This window comes from Apodemus sylvaticus, chromosome 8 (assembly GCF_947179515.1).
Source record: "Apodemus sylvaticus chromosome 8, mApoSyl1.1, whole genome shotgun sequence".
In the NCBI taxonomy this organism is placed as follows: domain Eukaryota; kingdom Metazoa; phylum Chordata; class Mammalia; order Rodentia; family Muridae; genus Apodemus; species Apodemus sylvaticus.
Window position 1 is genome coordinate 96,561,557 of NC_067479.1, and position 14,702 is coordinate 96,576,258.

Genomic DNA, 14,702 nt, shown 5'->3' on the forward strand with positions numbered 1-14,702 from the left:
CCCTGGGTATGTTTTGGGTCCACTCTGAACCTTAGTTCATTCAACTAAGGGGCCTGGGGCCTTACAGAAGGGATGGAATAGGTCACTGGCCATGCATGCATGCAAAGTAGTTTCTGTGCTGTTTTATGGAAGTCTTGGAAGGATGTTTGTATTCTTGGACTGTAGGACTCAGTTTGACCCTAAACTCTGTCCCCCTGCTGTGTGTGTGTATGTATATATGTATGTTTGTGCATGTGTGTATGCATGTGTATGTGTGTATGCGTGTGTATGTGTGTGTGCATATGTATGTGTATGTTACTGAAGATCAAACTCAAGGCCCTACACATGCTCACAAGCATTGCACCACTGAGTGGCATCACCATCCTTTGAGGGGGAGGGGCTCAAAGTTGAAAAGGTCTTGTTAAGCTGCCTACACTGACAAATCTCCATCTTCTTTGTAGTTGGGATGGCGCGCATGTGTCACTAGACCTGGTTGCCTTACTTCTTGCTCTGGTGCCTGACCCAGCAGCCTCACTGGGGAAGCTGCTGTTTCTGTCCTGGCTTTCCTGCTGGTATGTCCAGTCCCTGGGAATCTGTGCCCTGTGTAAAGATCTCCCTGGTGGCAGGTCCCAAAGGGCAAAGACCACTGGCATGACCAGGAAGTGTGGACAGTCCATCCTGAAGCTGTCCCAGGTCCTCTTCCCCTTCCCTCCCCTCCCCTCCCCTCCCTTTCCCCCTCCCATCCCCCTCTCCCCCCCTCTCTCCCTTCCCCCTCCCATGCTCCTCCCCCTCCCCCCTGCTCCCCCCTCCCATGCTCCTCCCCCTCCCCCCTGCTCCCCCCTCCCCCTGCTCTTCCCCCCCCGCTCCTCCCCTCCCCCCTGCTCCTCCCCTCCCCCCTCCTCCCCTGCCCCGCCCCTCCCCTCTCCTCCCCCCCACTTCCAAAGACCACTTTTAGCAAAGGGTTACTTGACTGCTGCTTTTTTTTCTGGGTCCCCAACCTCCATCCTGGCTACTCACAAAGGAACCCCAAATAAAACCCACAAAATGACTATGTTGTTCACCATCAAGCTTTGGGTGTCAAACTTCAGCCTGATTTGGTAAACAACCCAGGGAGGATGGGACCGTCCTATTGCCTAGCAACAGAGCAACAGTTGGAAGAGGAGGTTACAGACATTCCAGGCTCTCACCTGGAAACTGGAACTCTTCTGTGTGAACCCTTTAACTTTCCAGGGATTCTCACCCAGCCCCCATCTCCTCCCCAAGTTCAAGACAGCAGTGGAAAGTTGTTTCTCTCAGCTGCTGTGAGCCTCCTCGATGGGAATGCCTGGGGCGGGAGTGTGAGAAGGAAGTCCAGGCTCAAACCCAGTCCCTAAGGGCCTGGATCCCTCTTAGGAATAACTGGGCTGGGAACAAGGAAGTCAGAAGGCCTCAGGGAGATTGCGTCCTCCCGGATGTCTTAGCTTTGGAGTCGTGAAAGTCTCCAGGGTCACCTCAGTTTTCTCATCTGAGACGTGGGCGTGGTGAAAGGGGACACCATGGGCTGGCCAAGGCAGTGGATGGAGAGGCCGCTCCCCCTGTTCGGCGCAGACCCAGGGACCCAGCACTGCTGGCCCGAACTGTGGCTGGAGGCCGGCCCGGCAGCGGGCGGCGGCGCTCTCCCGGGTCACAGCGCCCGGCGGCAGCGGCGGCGGGAAGATGCGACTGCGGCTCCTAGCGCTGGCGGCGGCTGTGCTGCTGGGTCCGGCCCCGGGTAAGCGCGGCGCGGCGGGCGGCTGCGCGGGAGGCCGGGGCTCGAGCGGGAGGGGAGGCCAGGCTTCCGTGGGGTCCTGGAGACGCACTCGTAACCGCGATCCTGGCGGCACAACGGCGCCCGACTCTGGTCTCCTAGGTTCCCTAGTCCTGCCAGCGTCTCCTGGTGGGGACCCCCTCTCGGGACAGCTCCTGGTCCCTTCGGAGACGCAGGCCGCAGAGCTCAGGAGCTCTGGGCGAAGCCAGCCTGATCGGAGTCCCAAGTCGGCGGCTTCTTTCGGTCTTCCGTAGTAGTCGGACCCGCAGCTGCTGCCAGCACCAACTTCCCTTTAACTATCTTTGGAGACGCTCCGAAAATGAGGTCAGGAGCGACCGGATCTTCCTAGCCCGCTGGGCACTGAGGACTTACTAGTGAGTCTTCTGAGATGATCAAATCTAGTTAGACAGGGTGTATTCGGCTTCATCCACCAGGATCCTTCCCCACAAACACACTTCTTTGGGGGTCACCTCTGTTGGCTTGCATGGAGTTTTATGGCTGCCACTTAGAGCTGTTAAAGAACTTTCTCCTTTTGGTCCCTAGCAGTAGATGTATTAGTGACTCTCCCTTCCCAGGTGACTACTAGCAACAGGTATACACTATCTCATTTAATCACAACGGTGTTTCAAAATAAGAACGTCAAGTATTTATTGATCCAAATACTGCAAAAAAAAAAAAAAAAAGGCTCAGTTTATCAGTTCACCACCAACCTCTAAGGGCAGTGCCTTTTTATCCCCGTTTTAAAAACAAAGAGGTCCAGCTATGAAAAGCGGAACCCTTAGATTCCATCCTGGATGTCCCTCAGGGTGACCCTGTAACTCCTGCTTATCATCCTTCACCCCGGGCTGCCATTCAATCTTTGCAACATCTCCATGACCCCTGACCTCCATCTGCAAGGGAAAGGCCAGACCTACTCCCTTAAAGTATAAACCCACACTCAAGGCCTGAGTCTTCCGCCTTCATTTAGGGATAGAATGGGAGTTTATTGGTCACCCAATCCCACCATTCATCTCACAGAAAAGAAAACTATCAGTCCAAGTACTTATTAAAAGCCAAGCTGTGGTACAGTGTGGTGGCTACCTGTCGTCAGATCTCCTAGGTTTGAACTTCATCTCTGCTATGCGCCCTATGAGCTTGAGCAAGGAACTCAGCTTCTCTGGGCCTCAGTCTCAGCTGTAAAATTAGCAGCTGATGAGGATAAATTGGGGGAAATACATCTAACTGCCTTAGAACTGCACTTGACCTGAAGTTCATTTGAGCATATGTCCACCTCTGTCACTAGACAAGGCAGTGCTTGCCCTGGACTGGAGGTAGTTTTCAGTGATGGCTCCCAGTGCATAACTTGTGGGCTGGGTTTGGAGGCCTCTCTGCTTACTGCTGCTCCTCAGCAGCCCCTGATGCTACAGAGCAGTGTGCTTCCAAGATTTGCTGTCTTGAGCAGGATACCACTTTGCTGTCACTTAGAAGTCCTGGCTCCTGGAGGTGAGTGGAGGATGTCTTTAGGCAGTGGGAAGGCAGGCCATCATGCTGCGCTCATCTTCAAGGCCTTCTCAGAGCTGGAAGGCCATTCCTGCATCCGGGAGAAGGACGCAGCCGCCTCATGAGAGGACCTTGCACTCTGGGGCTCCATGGGCAGCCTCTCAGAGAGCTGTTCTGTGTTTGTCCTTTCCATGGTATTACCCAAAGCAGAGGCTAGACTCTGAGTCTCAACCCCAGGAATCCAGGGTTCATGCAGAAGCACGGACAGCAGTGTAACTTGTGCGACCCGTGCAAAACAGAAATTTGGGGAATCTTCTTCAAAGTACATTAAACTTTGAAGCAACGGTCAGTAAAGGCTAGCGCCAGTGGGCGTCCCAGTGGGCATCTGTGTGCCTGCAGCTTTTGCGTGCAGAGCCTGTCCTGATCGCAGGCAGTGCAGGGTCCCTTCCTGTTGCTCCGTTGTTCCACAGTTCACACACACAGACTTACAGTTCACCACAGCCCTACACTGGCACTCGTCATGAACCACATCGCTTCCCATTCACCATTCAGGTGAGGAAGCCCAGGCTCTGAGAGCCCCATTCCAAACAGAAACAGGTGCCAGCCCAGGACATCACAGGACACCAACCCAGGCTCTCTACCTAGCCCCTTGACACCTCGTTTCTTTGCTCACTGCTTCCTCTCTGGCAGCTGGACAGGCCTGGGACCATGTGATTCCCAGTACTCAGGCCTCAAGGGATGCCTCCGGCTTTCGAGCATCAGAGCACATGCTTGTGGAAGGAATGGGACCATGGCTGCAGGAAGCTTGGCCTTCGGTGGGATCAGTGTCACCCATTTCCGTATCGTCACCTTTCTCGTTGACTTTGACTGGGGCGAGGAGTCCTCTTCAGAGGCTTCTTCCACATGAAGGGGTTTCAGTCTGGGCCACAGCGGGGTGTAGTCCACAAAGGGATACCCGTCTTTCTATTCTAGCCTGCGCGTGGTTTTTCCTGCCGTGGGGTCTCTGCATAGCAAGACCCTCTCTCTTGGAGGTCATTCTTGGCTGCTGAAATTTGGCTTTACCAATTCCAAGGTAGCCTTCAGCTTGTAACCATATTCTTAAGTCTCTGTAAGCCCAAGACCAAGGATCAAGGTCATTTCAGAACTGTCTTTCTTTCTTGCTAGCTCGCATTTTGTTTGTTTTTGTTCCGGGGTTTTCTTAAACCCTGCCTGTTTCCTCCGTAGCTGGCGACTCTGTGGTTGTATTCTCCCTCCTTGTCCCAATCAGGAGCTGCCTCACCCCTCTGACCTCTTAGCTCTGTAAGGTCAATGGAGGCAGAAGATACAAAAGGGAAGCAGAAACCCTGAGTGTGGAGAAGTGGTGGAGCCCACACCTCACCTTAGCTCTCTATGCTCAGAAAGCAGATGCATGCCCTCTGCTTCACGCTAATGGGACAGTGTCTTAGGTCAGAGATGAAGGTCAGCCTTGCCTAGCTGCTACATAATGTCAGCTGGAGGAGGAGGAATGGGTGACGTCTGCCCTGGGAGGTCTGTCCCTCATGCTGAGTCAGCATGTACACACCGTACATTTCTGCCCACAGTCTGTCTGGCCTGTGTACCCATTTTCCATTGTCCTGCCTCCTGTTGCTTACCCTGCCCCCCTTTCTGCTGAGCCACAGGGGACACAATGATACAGTGGGAAAGGACTGCTGAGCTTCTCTCCATGAGTATTGGAATAAGCACCTTTGCGCTGGGCCTGTGCTTGCCAGCCCCCCTACCTGCACTTTCTCCCTTCCTGGCTGGGCCTGAGCTGCAGCTGTCTGCACACAAACTCAGCCTCCAGGGATCCCACTTATAAGAGCCAGTGACTTTCAGCAAAGCTTTTCTGACAGAGTCTAGGTTGCTTGGCCATCTCAGGTTTAATGTCGCCACACCTTTGTGTATGTGTGTGAGTGTGCGAGTGTGCGTGTGCGTGTGTGTGTGTGTGTGTGTGTGTGTATGTGTGTGTGTAAGGATGGGTTATAGAAGAAAGGGCTGCATGCATTTACGTGTTTCTATGCCAAATAGCTTTAACAACAAACTTGTATTGATTAACAAGGGGTGAAATCGGAGACCAAGGTGGCTGGGGTCTGGTTGTCCTTAGGTCTCTCTGTTTGGCTGGTGTGGTAGCTTCTTCCTGTATGAATGGTCTTCATCTGCAGGAGTCCGTGTTCTAATCTCCTCCTCCTCTTCTTCTTTTGTTGGAATTAATTAATTAATTAATTAATTAATTTATTCTATATATTCTTTATTTACATTTCAAATGATATCCCCTTTCTTGGATCCCCCTCCCCGAAAGCCCTCTTCTCTCCCCCTGTTCCCCAATCACCCCCTTCCCATTTCTTTATCCTGGTATTTCCCTACACTGCTGCACTGAGCCTTTCCAGGACCAAGGGGCCTTTCCTTCCTTCTTCTTGGGCATCATTTGATATGTGAATTGTTTCCTAGGTATTCCGAGCTTCTGGGCTAATATCCGCTTATCAGTGCATGCATACCATGTGTGTTCTTTTGTGATTGGGTCACCTCACTCAGGATGACATTCTCCAGTTCCACCCACTTGCCTAAGAAGTTCATGAATTCATTGTTTTTAATAGCTGAGTAGTATTCCATTGTGTAAATATACCACATTTTCTGTATCCATTCCTCCATTGAGGGATATCTGGGTTCTTTCCAGCTTCTGGCTATTATAAATAGGGCTGCTATGAACATAGTGGAGCATGTGTCTTTATTACATGCTGGGGAATCCTCTGGGTATGGCCAGGAGTGGTATAGTGGAGTCCTCTGGTAGTATCATGCCCAGTTTTCTGAGAAACCGCCAGACTGATTTCCAGAGTGATTGTACCAGCTTGCAACCCCACCAGTGCCAGCACTTGTTTTCTCCTGAGTTTTTGATCTTAGCCATTCTGACTGGTGTGAGGTGAAATCTCAGGGTTGTTTTGATTTGCATTTCCCTGATGACTAAGGATGTTGAACATTTCTTTAGGTGCTTCTCAGCCATTCAAGAGAATATTCCTCAAGTGAAAATTGTTTAGCTCTATACCCCATTTTTTTTAATAGGGTTATTTGGCTCTCTGGAGTCTACCTTCTTGAGTTCTTTGTATATCTTGGATATTAACCCTCTGTCGGATGCAGGGTTGTGTAAAGATCTTTTCCAAATTTGTTGGTTGCTGTTTTGTCCTTTAAATTACAAAGTTTCTAACCTCTTCTTAGTCACATCTGTCACATTGCTTCCTATTGTCACTGGGTCCACCTTAAGGATCTCACTTAACTTAGTCTTAACTTCCAAATGCACCCCCATTTGGAAGTACTAGGGGGTTAGAACATTGAAGAATGAATAGTCTAAGATGGCTTAAGTCTAAGCCATCGATGAATGCCTTAGGACTCTTATGGGAGACACTGATGTTTGGAGCATCTGTAAGAAAATGGACAAAAGGTAGAAGGGCATGGACTGCTGGAGAGAGAGAAGGATGCCCTGGTTGTCCCCACGCCCCAGTCCCTTTGCTTTCTGAAGCTTGAGATAGGCCTTTGGGCCTGAGCCACAGGAGGACAGCAAGGGGAGGGGCACTAATTTGCCTCCAGGATGGAATCTGACCTCCCATGGGGACTGGAACACTTGGCACATTCTCTAGGTTTCAGTCACTATAAATAATCCCCTCTTCATGTGGAGTTACCAGGAGGAGCCTGGAGCCTGGGTTCGCTTTGCTATCATCCCACCCATGTTGTTTCCATTTCCTCTCTTCCCAGCCCCTCTGGCTCCAGCGGGGAGCCTTTGGGGGTGGCTCCGGCTGGCCCTGGATTCTGTAAGCCAGCTGCTGTGTTGTGGTGCTCTCTCCTCTGTCCAGTTCTCAATGGCTAACGGAACAGAGGTCAGCCAGGGGTCCCAGCTGCCTCCGTATTCACCAGGGAACTCCCACGTGAGGCCCTGCACCGCGGATGAGCCTCAGCCACCGTCAGGAGGAAGGGCTGTCCACCCTGGCCAGGTGCCAGCCAGATGGCCGAGATGCGTGGAAGAAGCGGGCCATTCTGCTTCATTGTGATTGACTTCCCGCAGCAAAGGCACTGCTTCTGGGCAAAGCAGAGAGCAGCCCGCAGGACATCCCAGATAGTCCGAGAGCTTTGACTTAGCTGAATCAGTGTGGAGTGCCTTTTGCCGTGTAAAGCGACACTTGAGGCGCCCAGGAAGGACTTCTCAGAGGCCTGTTGGCTGGAGAGAGCACTGGGGATTTCACACAGAGCACAGCGTCCAGTAGCCTCTCCCCTTGACTCTAGTCCATCAACCAAAGCCTTCCCTAGTGCTGGGTGCTGAGGAACACTTCCCAATGCTTATTGTCCTAACCCCCTTGTGACTATTACCTCACCCAACAAAGGGGACTGGTGGATGCAACCGAGTTCAAGTTCTCCATTATTCTGGAGGGTCCTGAGTTTAGCGCCCAGCTTCTAAGAAGGCCACAGGATAGAAGACCGATCCTTCAAATACAATTTTTCAAATGGCAACTTATTTAAAATAACCAAGAACATGACTGTCGTGGTCGAGGCTTTATTCCCTCAGAAACTGAGGTTGGAATTTGATTTCCATTGTGAGATACTGAGAGATGAGGCTTTGAAGAAGTGGTTAGGACTCTGTCCTCATAAATGGATGAATGTGTTCATTCAGTCAGTGATTGGTAGTATGAGCATGGGTGTTTGCCAAAGCATTCTGCTAGGTCTCTAAAGCGCCTCTATCGTCACACGTGGTGTCCTGGGCTAACCTGGGATGCCTGCAGAAAGCTAGGGGTTAGAAAGGTTCTGAGAGCATCCGCATCTGACATGGCCCCTCCCATGAGCTTCCGTGGCCCCTCCCACCAGCTTCCGCGTGGCCTGGCAGTGCTGTTTCACCCATGGTGCACCATGGGGTTGGTTCATGGGAAAGGAACCAGTGTTCAGCTTCTCCTATGAAGCTTAGGAGTAGAACTGTAGCTAGGTGTGGGCTCCCCTACGTTAGTTTACAATAAGAAATCAAAGGGCAGGTTGTCATGGAAAGGCCTGGAGTTCTGAAGCAATGTTTGGGGTATTGGGAGGGCCCCACATCCACATTCATCCTAGTTCCAGAGGCGCCTCCCTCCCTCCCTCCCTCCCTCCCTCCCTCCCTCCCTCCCTCCCTCCCTCCCTCCCTCCCTCCCTCCCTCCCTCCCTTCCTTCCTTCCTTCCTTCCTTCCTTCCTTCCTTCCTTCCTTCCTTCCATTTTTTTGCTTCATTTTGTATGCTGTGGTGGGATGTAAGATGAGCTTTCAAGATATTCTCCTAGTCGTGATACATATGTATAATCTGACTTTCCGTGGCACAGGAAAACGTCTTTTGAGAATGTGTCTGTTCCGATGGCCGGTGTTCCGCACACCACGTGAACGAGACCATCACACACAGGACTGTGGGAGCCATGAGGCCTGTAGAAGGGATTCTCAGTGGCTTCTTTGGACTCAGGATCTTTGCTCACAAACAAACAAGCTAAAGTAAACAAAGATGATGGAAGGAAGGAAGGATGGAACCAGGAGGGATACGGAGCTCTCCCAATACCCCAGAAGATGCTTCAGAATTCTAGGCCTTTCCCTGCCATCTTGAGGGATCTTGAGGCATCTTGAGGGAGTGTAGAGAGAGCCAAGACCACTGCCTCTCTTTCCCTTCAGAGCACCGGGATGCCAACAGGGCGTGGCTTGTCCCTGCTTCTGGCTGCATGTACCCAGGCTGCGTTCTTCATTGACCTTTCCCCTTTCCATTGCAGAGGTGTGTGGTGCTCTCAATGTCACGGTGTCCCCAGGACCTGTGGTGGACTTCTTGGAAGGGGAAAATGCCACTCTCCTCTGCCACGTCTCCCAGAAGAGGCGGAAGGACAGCTTGCTGGCTGTGCGCTGGTTCTTCGCTGCGGACGGCTCCCAGGAGGCCTTGATGGTGAAGATGACGAAGCTCCGGGTGATCCAGTACTATGGGAACTTCAGCCGGACTGCCAATCAGCAGAGACTCCGCCTGCTCGAGGAGCGTCGAGGGGTGCTGTACAGGCTGTCTGTCCTGACGCTCCGGCCAGCGGACCAAGGGCAGTATGTCTGCAAAGTGCAAGAAATCAGCAAACACCGGAATAAGTGGACAGCCTGGTCCAATGGCTCCTCAGCGACGGAAATGAGAGGTGAGGAGGCGCTGGCGTCTCTGAGGAGGCGCAGGCTGTGGTAGATCAGGGGTCCCGGCTTTTGTCGATGTGTGAATGCTGGACGCCTCATTGGCTTTGCTAGTGTAGTTAGTACACACCTTGTGGTCTCTGTGGGCCACAGGCCTGTGAGTCAAGTTATGAGGATGAGGACAGCGCTTGGACACTGTGGCTGATGTAGAAAGTAGATATGGAGGCAAGGACAGAGCAGTGACAACCTACAAATTAGTCATGTCCTGTCTGAAATATGACCTTTCCTACTTTCCGTAGCCAGAGGCCTGTGAGTGCATGGTGTGAGCTGTACTTCCTGTGGACTTTGACTGGGACTTTGTGGTTCTAAGAGAGAGTAAGGGAGAGTGGAAGCTGGGTCTGTGGGACATAGTACAGCGAGTCAGGGCAGCGAACAGGTTACAGAGAGCAACACTCTTCATTACTTTTTTTGGTGCTGTGACGGAATACCAGACAGAAATCATCTAAGGGAGGACAGATTTATTACGGTTTACTGTTTTGGTGCTCAGGATGTAGCCGCTTGGCCCCATGCAGCAGGCCAGATTGTCATGGAAGAGGGAGGGATGTGATGGTACGGGGCAGGTGCTCACAGCACAGCCACCACAAAGCCAAGGCCACAATGGGACCCATTCCCCCACCCCCACCTCATCCCACCCCCACCCCCCCCACCCCCCCCCACCCCCGCTAGGTTATACTGCACACAGTGTCTACAAGCTCCTCCGGTAACACCAATAATTGGAGACCAAGCTTTCAACACTTGGGGCACGTTTCAGACTCAAAAGGCAATAATACTGAAAAGCAAACAGCATCTTTGGCCCATGTGGAAGTGTATTAGAAGCTTCCAGAAGCAGGACCCTTCCTTCTCACAGAGCCTAGAAGATGACGTGTCTTCAGATATGATCAGGAAGACAGTGATCTTCGGACACATTGGATTTTCCCAGGTGGGCTCTGATGGCAAGTGCGTCACTGCAGGCACAAGGCCATGGACTGTTAGTTACTGTGTCTGTTCAACGGTTCCTACACCAAGGCTGAGCCTTGTTGAGAAAGTCCCTGAGGAGTTAGACTAGACTTTAGCTAGGAGGCAGGACTTTGACAATCTCCAGTCTATTCTTCAGAGCTGTGTCTCTGTGATCACTTTGACTAGGGGTGTCTGGTGCCCAAAACCAAGTGTGTGGTGGGAGAACTGGATATAAACTTCCAGGCCTTATCAATGGGGATACTTTGTGTGCCTGATCTGCTGCCAGGCTTGGGTCTCAGCTAACTGTGAAGTTTGTGAGGAAGGTGTAGGAGCTAGGGTAGCCCTCCCTTCCTGCAGACAGATAGGAGGTGAGTTTGCATTTCCCAAATATCTCGGCTACCAAACACCATGTGGGAAGGTTGCCATTTTTATCACTAAGATGCCTCTGGCACTGTGAGTGCACTCAAGTTATGTATTTAAGAGCATCAAACTTGCTCTTGTTTGGTTCTACACCTGGTTAAGAGAGTCACAGGGTAAAGCTGTTTGTTTAAAATATGAAAGAGATGGTAATTATCACACACACTGTATAACACTAAAGACTTAAGGCTACATTATTCTGGTAATCTTTTTAAACGGTGACTAGGTTTTCCATTGTGAAACTCTTTTTATAGCTCCATGTAGTAGGGACGTGTTAGTGTTAAAGGGAGGTAATCTATGTGGGGGGTCTCTGAAGCAGCCACTGTCCTTGGGGCTGGTGTTGTGGTTTGTAGTATGATGTATTTGCAAAACTGCTGTGCACTTCCCGCCTCAAGCAAATTAATTCAAGAAAACAAATGACTGCTAATGTAGATATGTATTTTGGCATAGAAAACCAAACAGAAAATGCAGTGGCTGAGGAGGCAAACAGCACGGATGCTCCCCTGGCTCTGCAGCAATCGATCCTTTCTTTAAGAGTGAAGCATGTGCCTGTGCATGTATTTGTGCAAATATGTCTATGTGTCCAGTGTGTGCTGGAGCCATGTACTAAATCTCATGGTTGAGGCAAATGCCATCAATTAGCATAGGTAAAAGGGTCTACTGCATCTAAATAAGCTACCATTAGTTTATTATTTCATATGGATGTACTTGAAGTGAGTGAAGCTGTTCCTTCCAGAACATTCATCTGAGAACTTGCTTCAAACATCCAAGTTAGCTTGCAAGGCTTCACCAGAAGTAAGGCTCTTTCTCCTTCATCTCCACATTCCCTTCCTTTCCCTTCCATCTCTGTCCCTCCTGCTTCCCTGCAGTACCCTTTCCTTTGCTCATCATGTTTTAGATTTCTTTTCTTTTCTCCTCTTTTCATTGCTGAGTAATATTCCATTGTGTGTGGGTACTGTGTTTCCATTGTCCATTTGTCAGCTGATGGACATCTACGTTGATTCTATTTCCTACCTACTTTGAATAGGGCAGCCATCAACATGTCTGAGCAAGGGTAGTGTCTTTCTAGTAGGATGTGAAGACTTCTAGGTACATTCCAGGAATGGTAGAGGCAGGTTCTATGATAGATCTCTTTCTAGTTTCTTGAGAAAACTTCGTATTGATTTCCAAAACAGCTGCACTCCTTTACACTTCTACCAGCACTGTATAAACATTCCCCCTCCCAAAATCCACACAGGTATTTGTTGTCATTTGGGTTCCTGGCAGTCATTCTGACTGGGGTTTAATGGAGGCTTTGATGTCGCTTTACTCTGCACTTTTTGATGCCTAAGGATTTTGAGCGCTCAAGAGTACTTACTAACCATTTGTGTTCTTCTGAGAACTTTCTGTTCAGTTCCACAGTCCATTCTTTTTCCAGTTGTGTTGTTTCCTAGGTGTTTAGTTCTTTGAGTTCTTTGTGTAGTCCAGACACTAATCCTCTGTATAGCTGCAAAGAGTTTCTTCCATTGTGCAAGCCTTGACTCTTTCTTTTGCTGGCAGAGGCCCTTAGTTTCTCCTGGGCTTCCATTTGTCAATTGTTGGTCTAAGTTCCTCCACAGAATCCTCCTGTTCACAAGGTCCTTACCTGTGCATATTCCCTGCATTTTTCTCTAACAGTTTTGGGGTATCCAGTTTTATACTGAAGTCCTTTATCCATTTGGAGGTAACTTTTGTACATGGCAAGCGGTAAGGATGTAGGTTTTATTTTCCTTCTTCTGTCTGTTGAAGTCCTGATTTCTCAGTACTATTTGTTGAAGGTTCTGTCTTTTTCCTGTGTGTTTCTGAGTGTCTTTGTCATGATCAGCTGGCTGTGGTCGCATGGAGTTTATTTGGCTCTTCTATTCTACTCCATTGATCTGTGCGCCTGTTTTGTGCCAGCACCTTGCTGTTTTTATTGTGCATTCTCTGCTGTGTGACTCGAAGTTAGACATGGTGACACGGTTTTTGTTCAGCATTACTTTGGCTTGGTCTGGTGTTTCCTGCACACACATTTTGAGATTGTTTGTCTTACATCTGTGAAGAAAGCATCTGGTATTTTGATAGGAATTGTATTGACTCTAATCTGTAGACTGTTTTTGGTACTATCTTAGTTCTCTTGCTGTGAAGAGACACCATGAACAAGGCAACTCTTAGAAAAGAAAGCATTTAACTGGGGGCTTGCTTACAGTTTCAGAGGGTTGGTCCAGTATCATCATGCATGAGTAGACAAGTATGGTGCCAGAGAAGTAGCTGAGGGTTGGCCATTCTGATCTACAAGCAGTAGGGAGAGAGAGGGGGAGGGGAATGGAGAAGGAGAGGGAGAGGGAGAGGGGGAGGGGGAGGGGGAGAGAGAAGAGAAGAGAAGAGAAGAGAAGAGAAGAGAAGAGAAGAGAAGAGAAGAGAAGAGAAGAGAAGAGAAGAGAAGAGAAGAGAAGAGAAGAGAAGAGAAGAGAGGAGAAGAGAGGAGGCACTGGGCCTGGAATTCATGGGCTTCTGAAACCTCAAATGCCAATGATGTGTCTCCTTCAAAAGACCACACCTACTGCAACAAGACCACAGTTCCTAATCTTCTCCAAAATATTCCATTAAGTGGTAACTAAGCATTCAAATATATGAGCCTCTGGGGGCCATTCTCATTCAAAGCACTACAAGTAGGGTGACCATTTTAACAGTATTTCATTCTGCTAATCCACGAACTGGGAGACCTTTTCATCTTTTAGTGACTTCCTTGATTATTTTCTTCAGTGTATTAAAGTTCTCATTATAGAGGTCTTTTGTTTCCCTAGTTATATTTATTTCCAGGTATTTTGCATTTTTAATGATTGTTATGAATGGAATTGTTTTTCTGATTTCTTTTTAGTATGATATATAATATATATATATTACATATATCATACATATATTTCTCTCTCTCTCTCTCTCTCTCTCTGTGTGTGTGTGTGTGTGTGTGTGTGTGTGTGTGTACATGAAGGCTATTGACTTTTCTGTGTTATATCTGTATTCTGTCACTTTGCTGAAAGTATTTATCAGGCTCCATTTTGTTGGAATCTTTAAGGTCTCTTATGTTAGAACCATATCATGTACAGATAGAATACTTTGACTTCCTCTTTTCCTATTGTATACCCTTTGCTTCTTTTCTTGTCTTATTGCTGTAACTAAGGCCTCAACCACCAGGCTCACCCTTAGAGCTGCTCCGATTGTATGGTGATTTGTAGTTTTTTATCATCCCTTTTGAGTGTGATATTCCTTTTTCAGAAGTTGTCTTTACTCAGGTACATTTTACACTTGATTAATCAATGGAGTACCTTTTGGTATCTACTCTTAGAAAGTATTTCCAACCACATGCTTATAGAAGTGTTTATGGGCAGGTATGAAGGGACAGGGAGGTGTGTGGGATTAGAGTGCATAGTGTGAAATTCACAAAGAATCAATTAGAATTTAAAGAGCATTTATAATTTTCTGTCACAGTTTTAATGTTAAAAACATTATTTTTATCCCTTTAGAGTCTGTTTTTATATAAAGACAATTTACTTTTGTTTCCAACTATTCTTCTTAGAGAACAAGACAAGGTCCCCATTATCAGCGTTTCAGATTTTCTCATGTATTTTGTTATTCTTACATGAGTTATTTTTCTTTAAGATAATCTTGGGAAATTTCTTTAAGATGGTTTTGTGGAAATTGTGTTAGGTTTTGATTGGTATATTGACTTTTAAAGTTATCATTGTGTTGATATATACATCTATATTTTTGTATTTTTATGTTGTTAATGGCAAAATGCCTGAGGTTGGAATTTCAGTGAGGAGACTGAGTTTATATAACCCTCAGCTTTCGGGTCTAAGAGCTGAAGATTGTGTGGCTGTATCTGT

The 14,702-nt window shown here is 48.6% G+C and overlaps 1 protein-coding gene across 1 annotated transcript in view; it reads left to right on the plus strand.

Moving 5' to 3' along the window:
- The first annotated feature begins 1,464 nt into the window (after positions 1-1,464).
- The window catches only part of Vstm4 (V-set and transmembrane domain containing 4), an 85,363-nt gene continuing 72,125 nt past the window's right edge, over positions 1,465-14,702 (plus strand). Inside the window, exons 1-2 of the mRNA XM_052190144.1 lie at positions 1,465-1,729; positions 9,018-9,416. Coding sequence (XP_052046104.1) covers positions 1,675-1,729; positions 9,018-9,416 — 454 coding nt within the window. The 5' untranslated portion in view covers positions 1,465-1,674. The remainder of the gene's footprint in view (positions 1,730-9,017; positions 9,417-14,702) is intronic.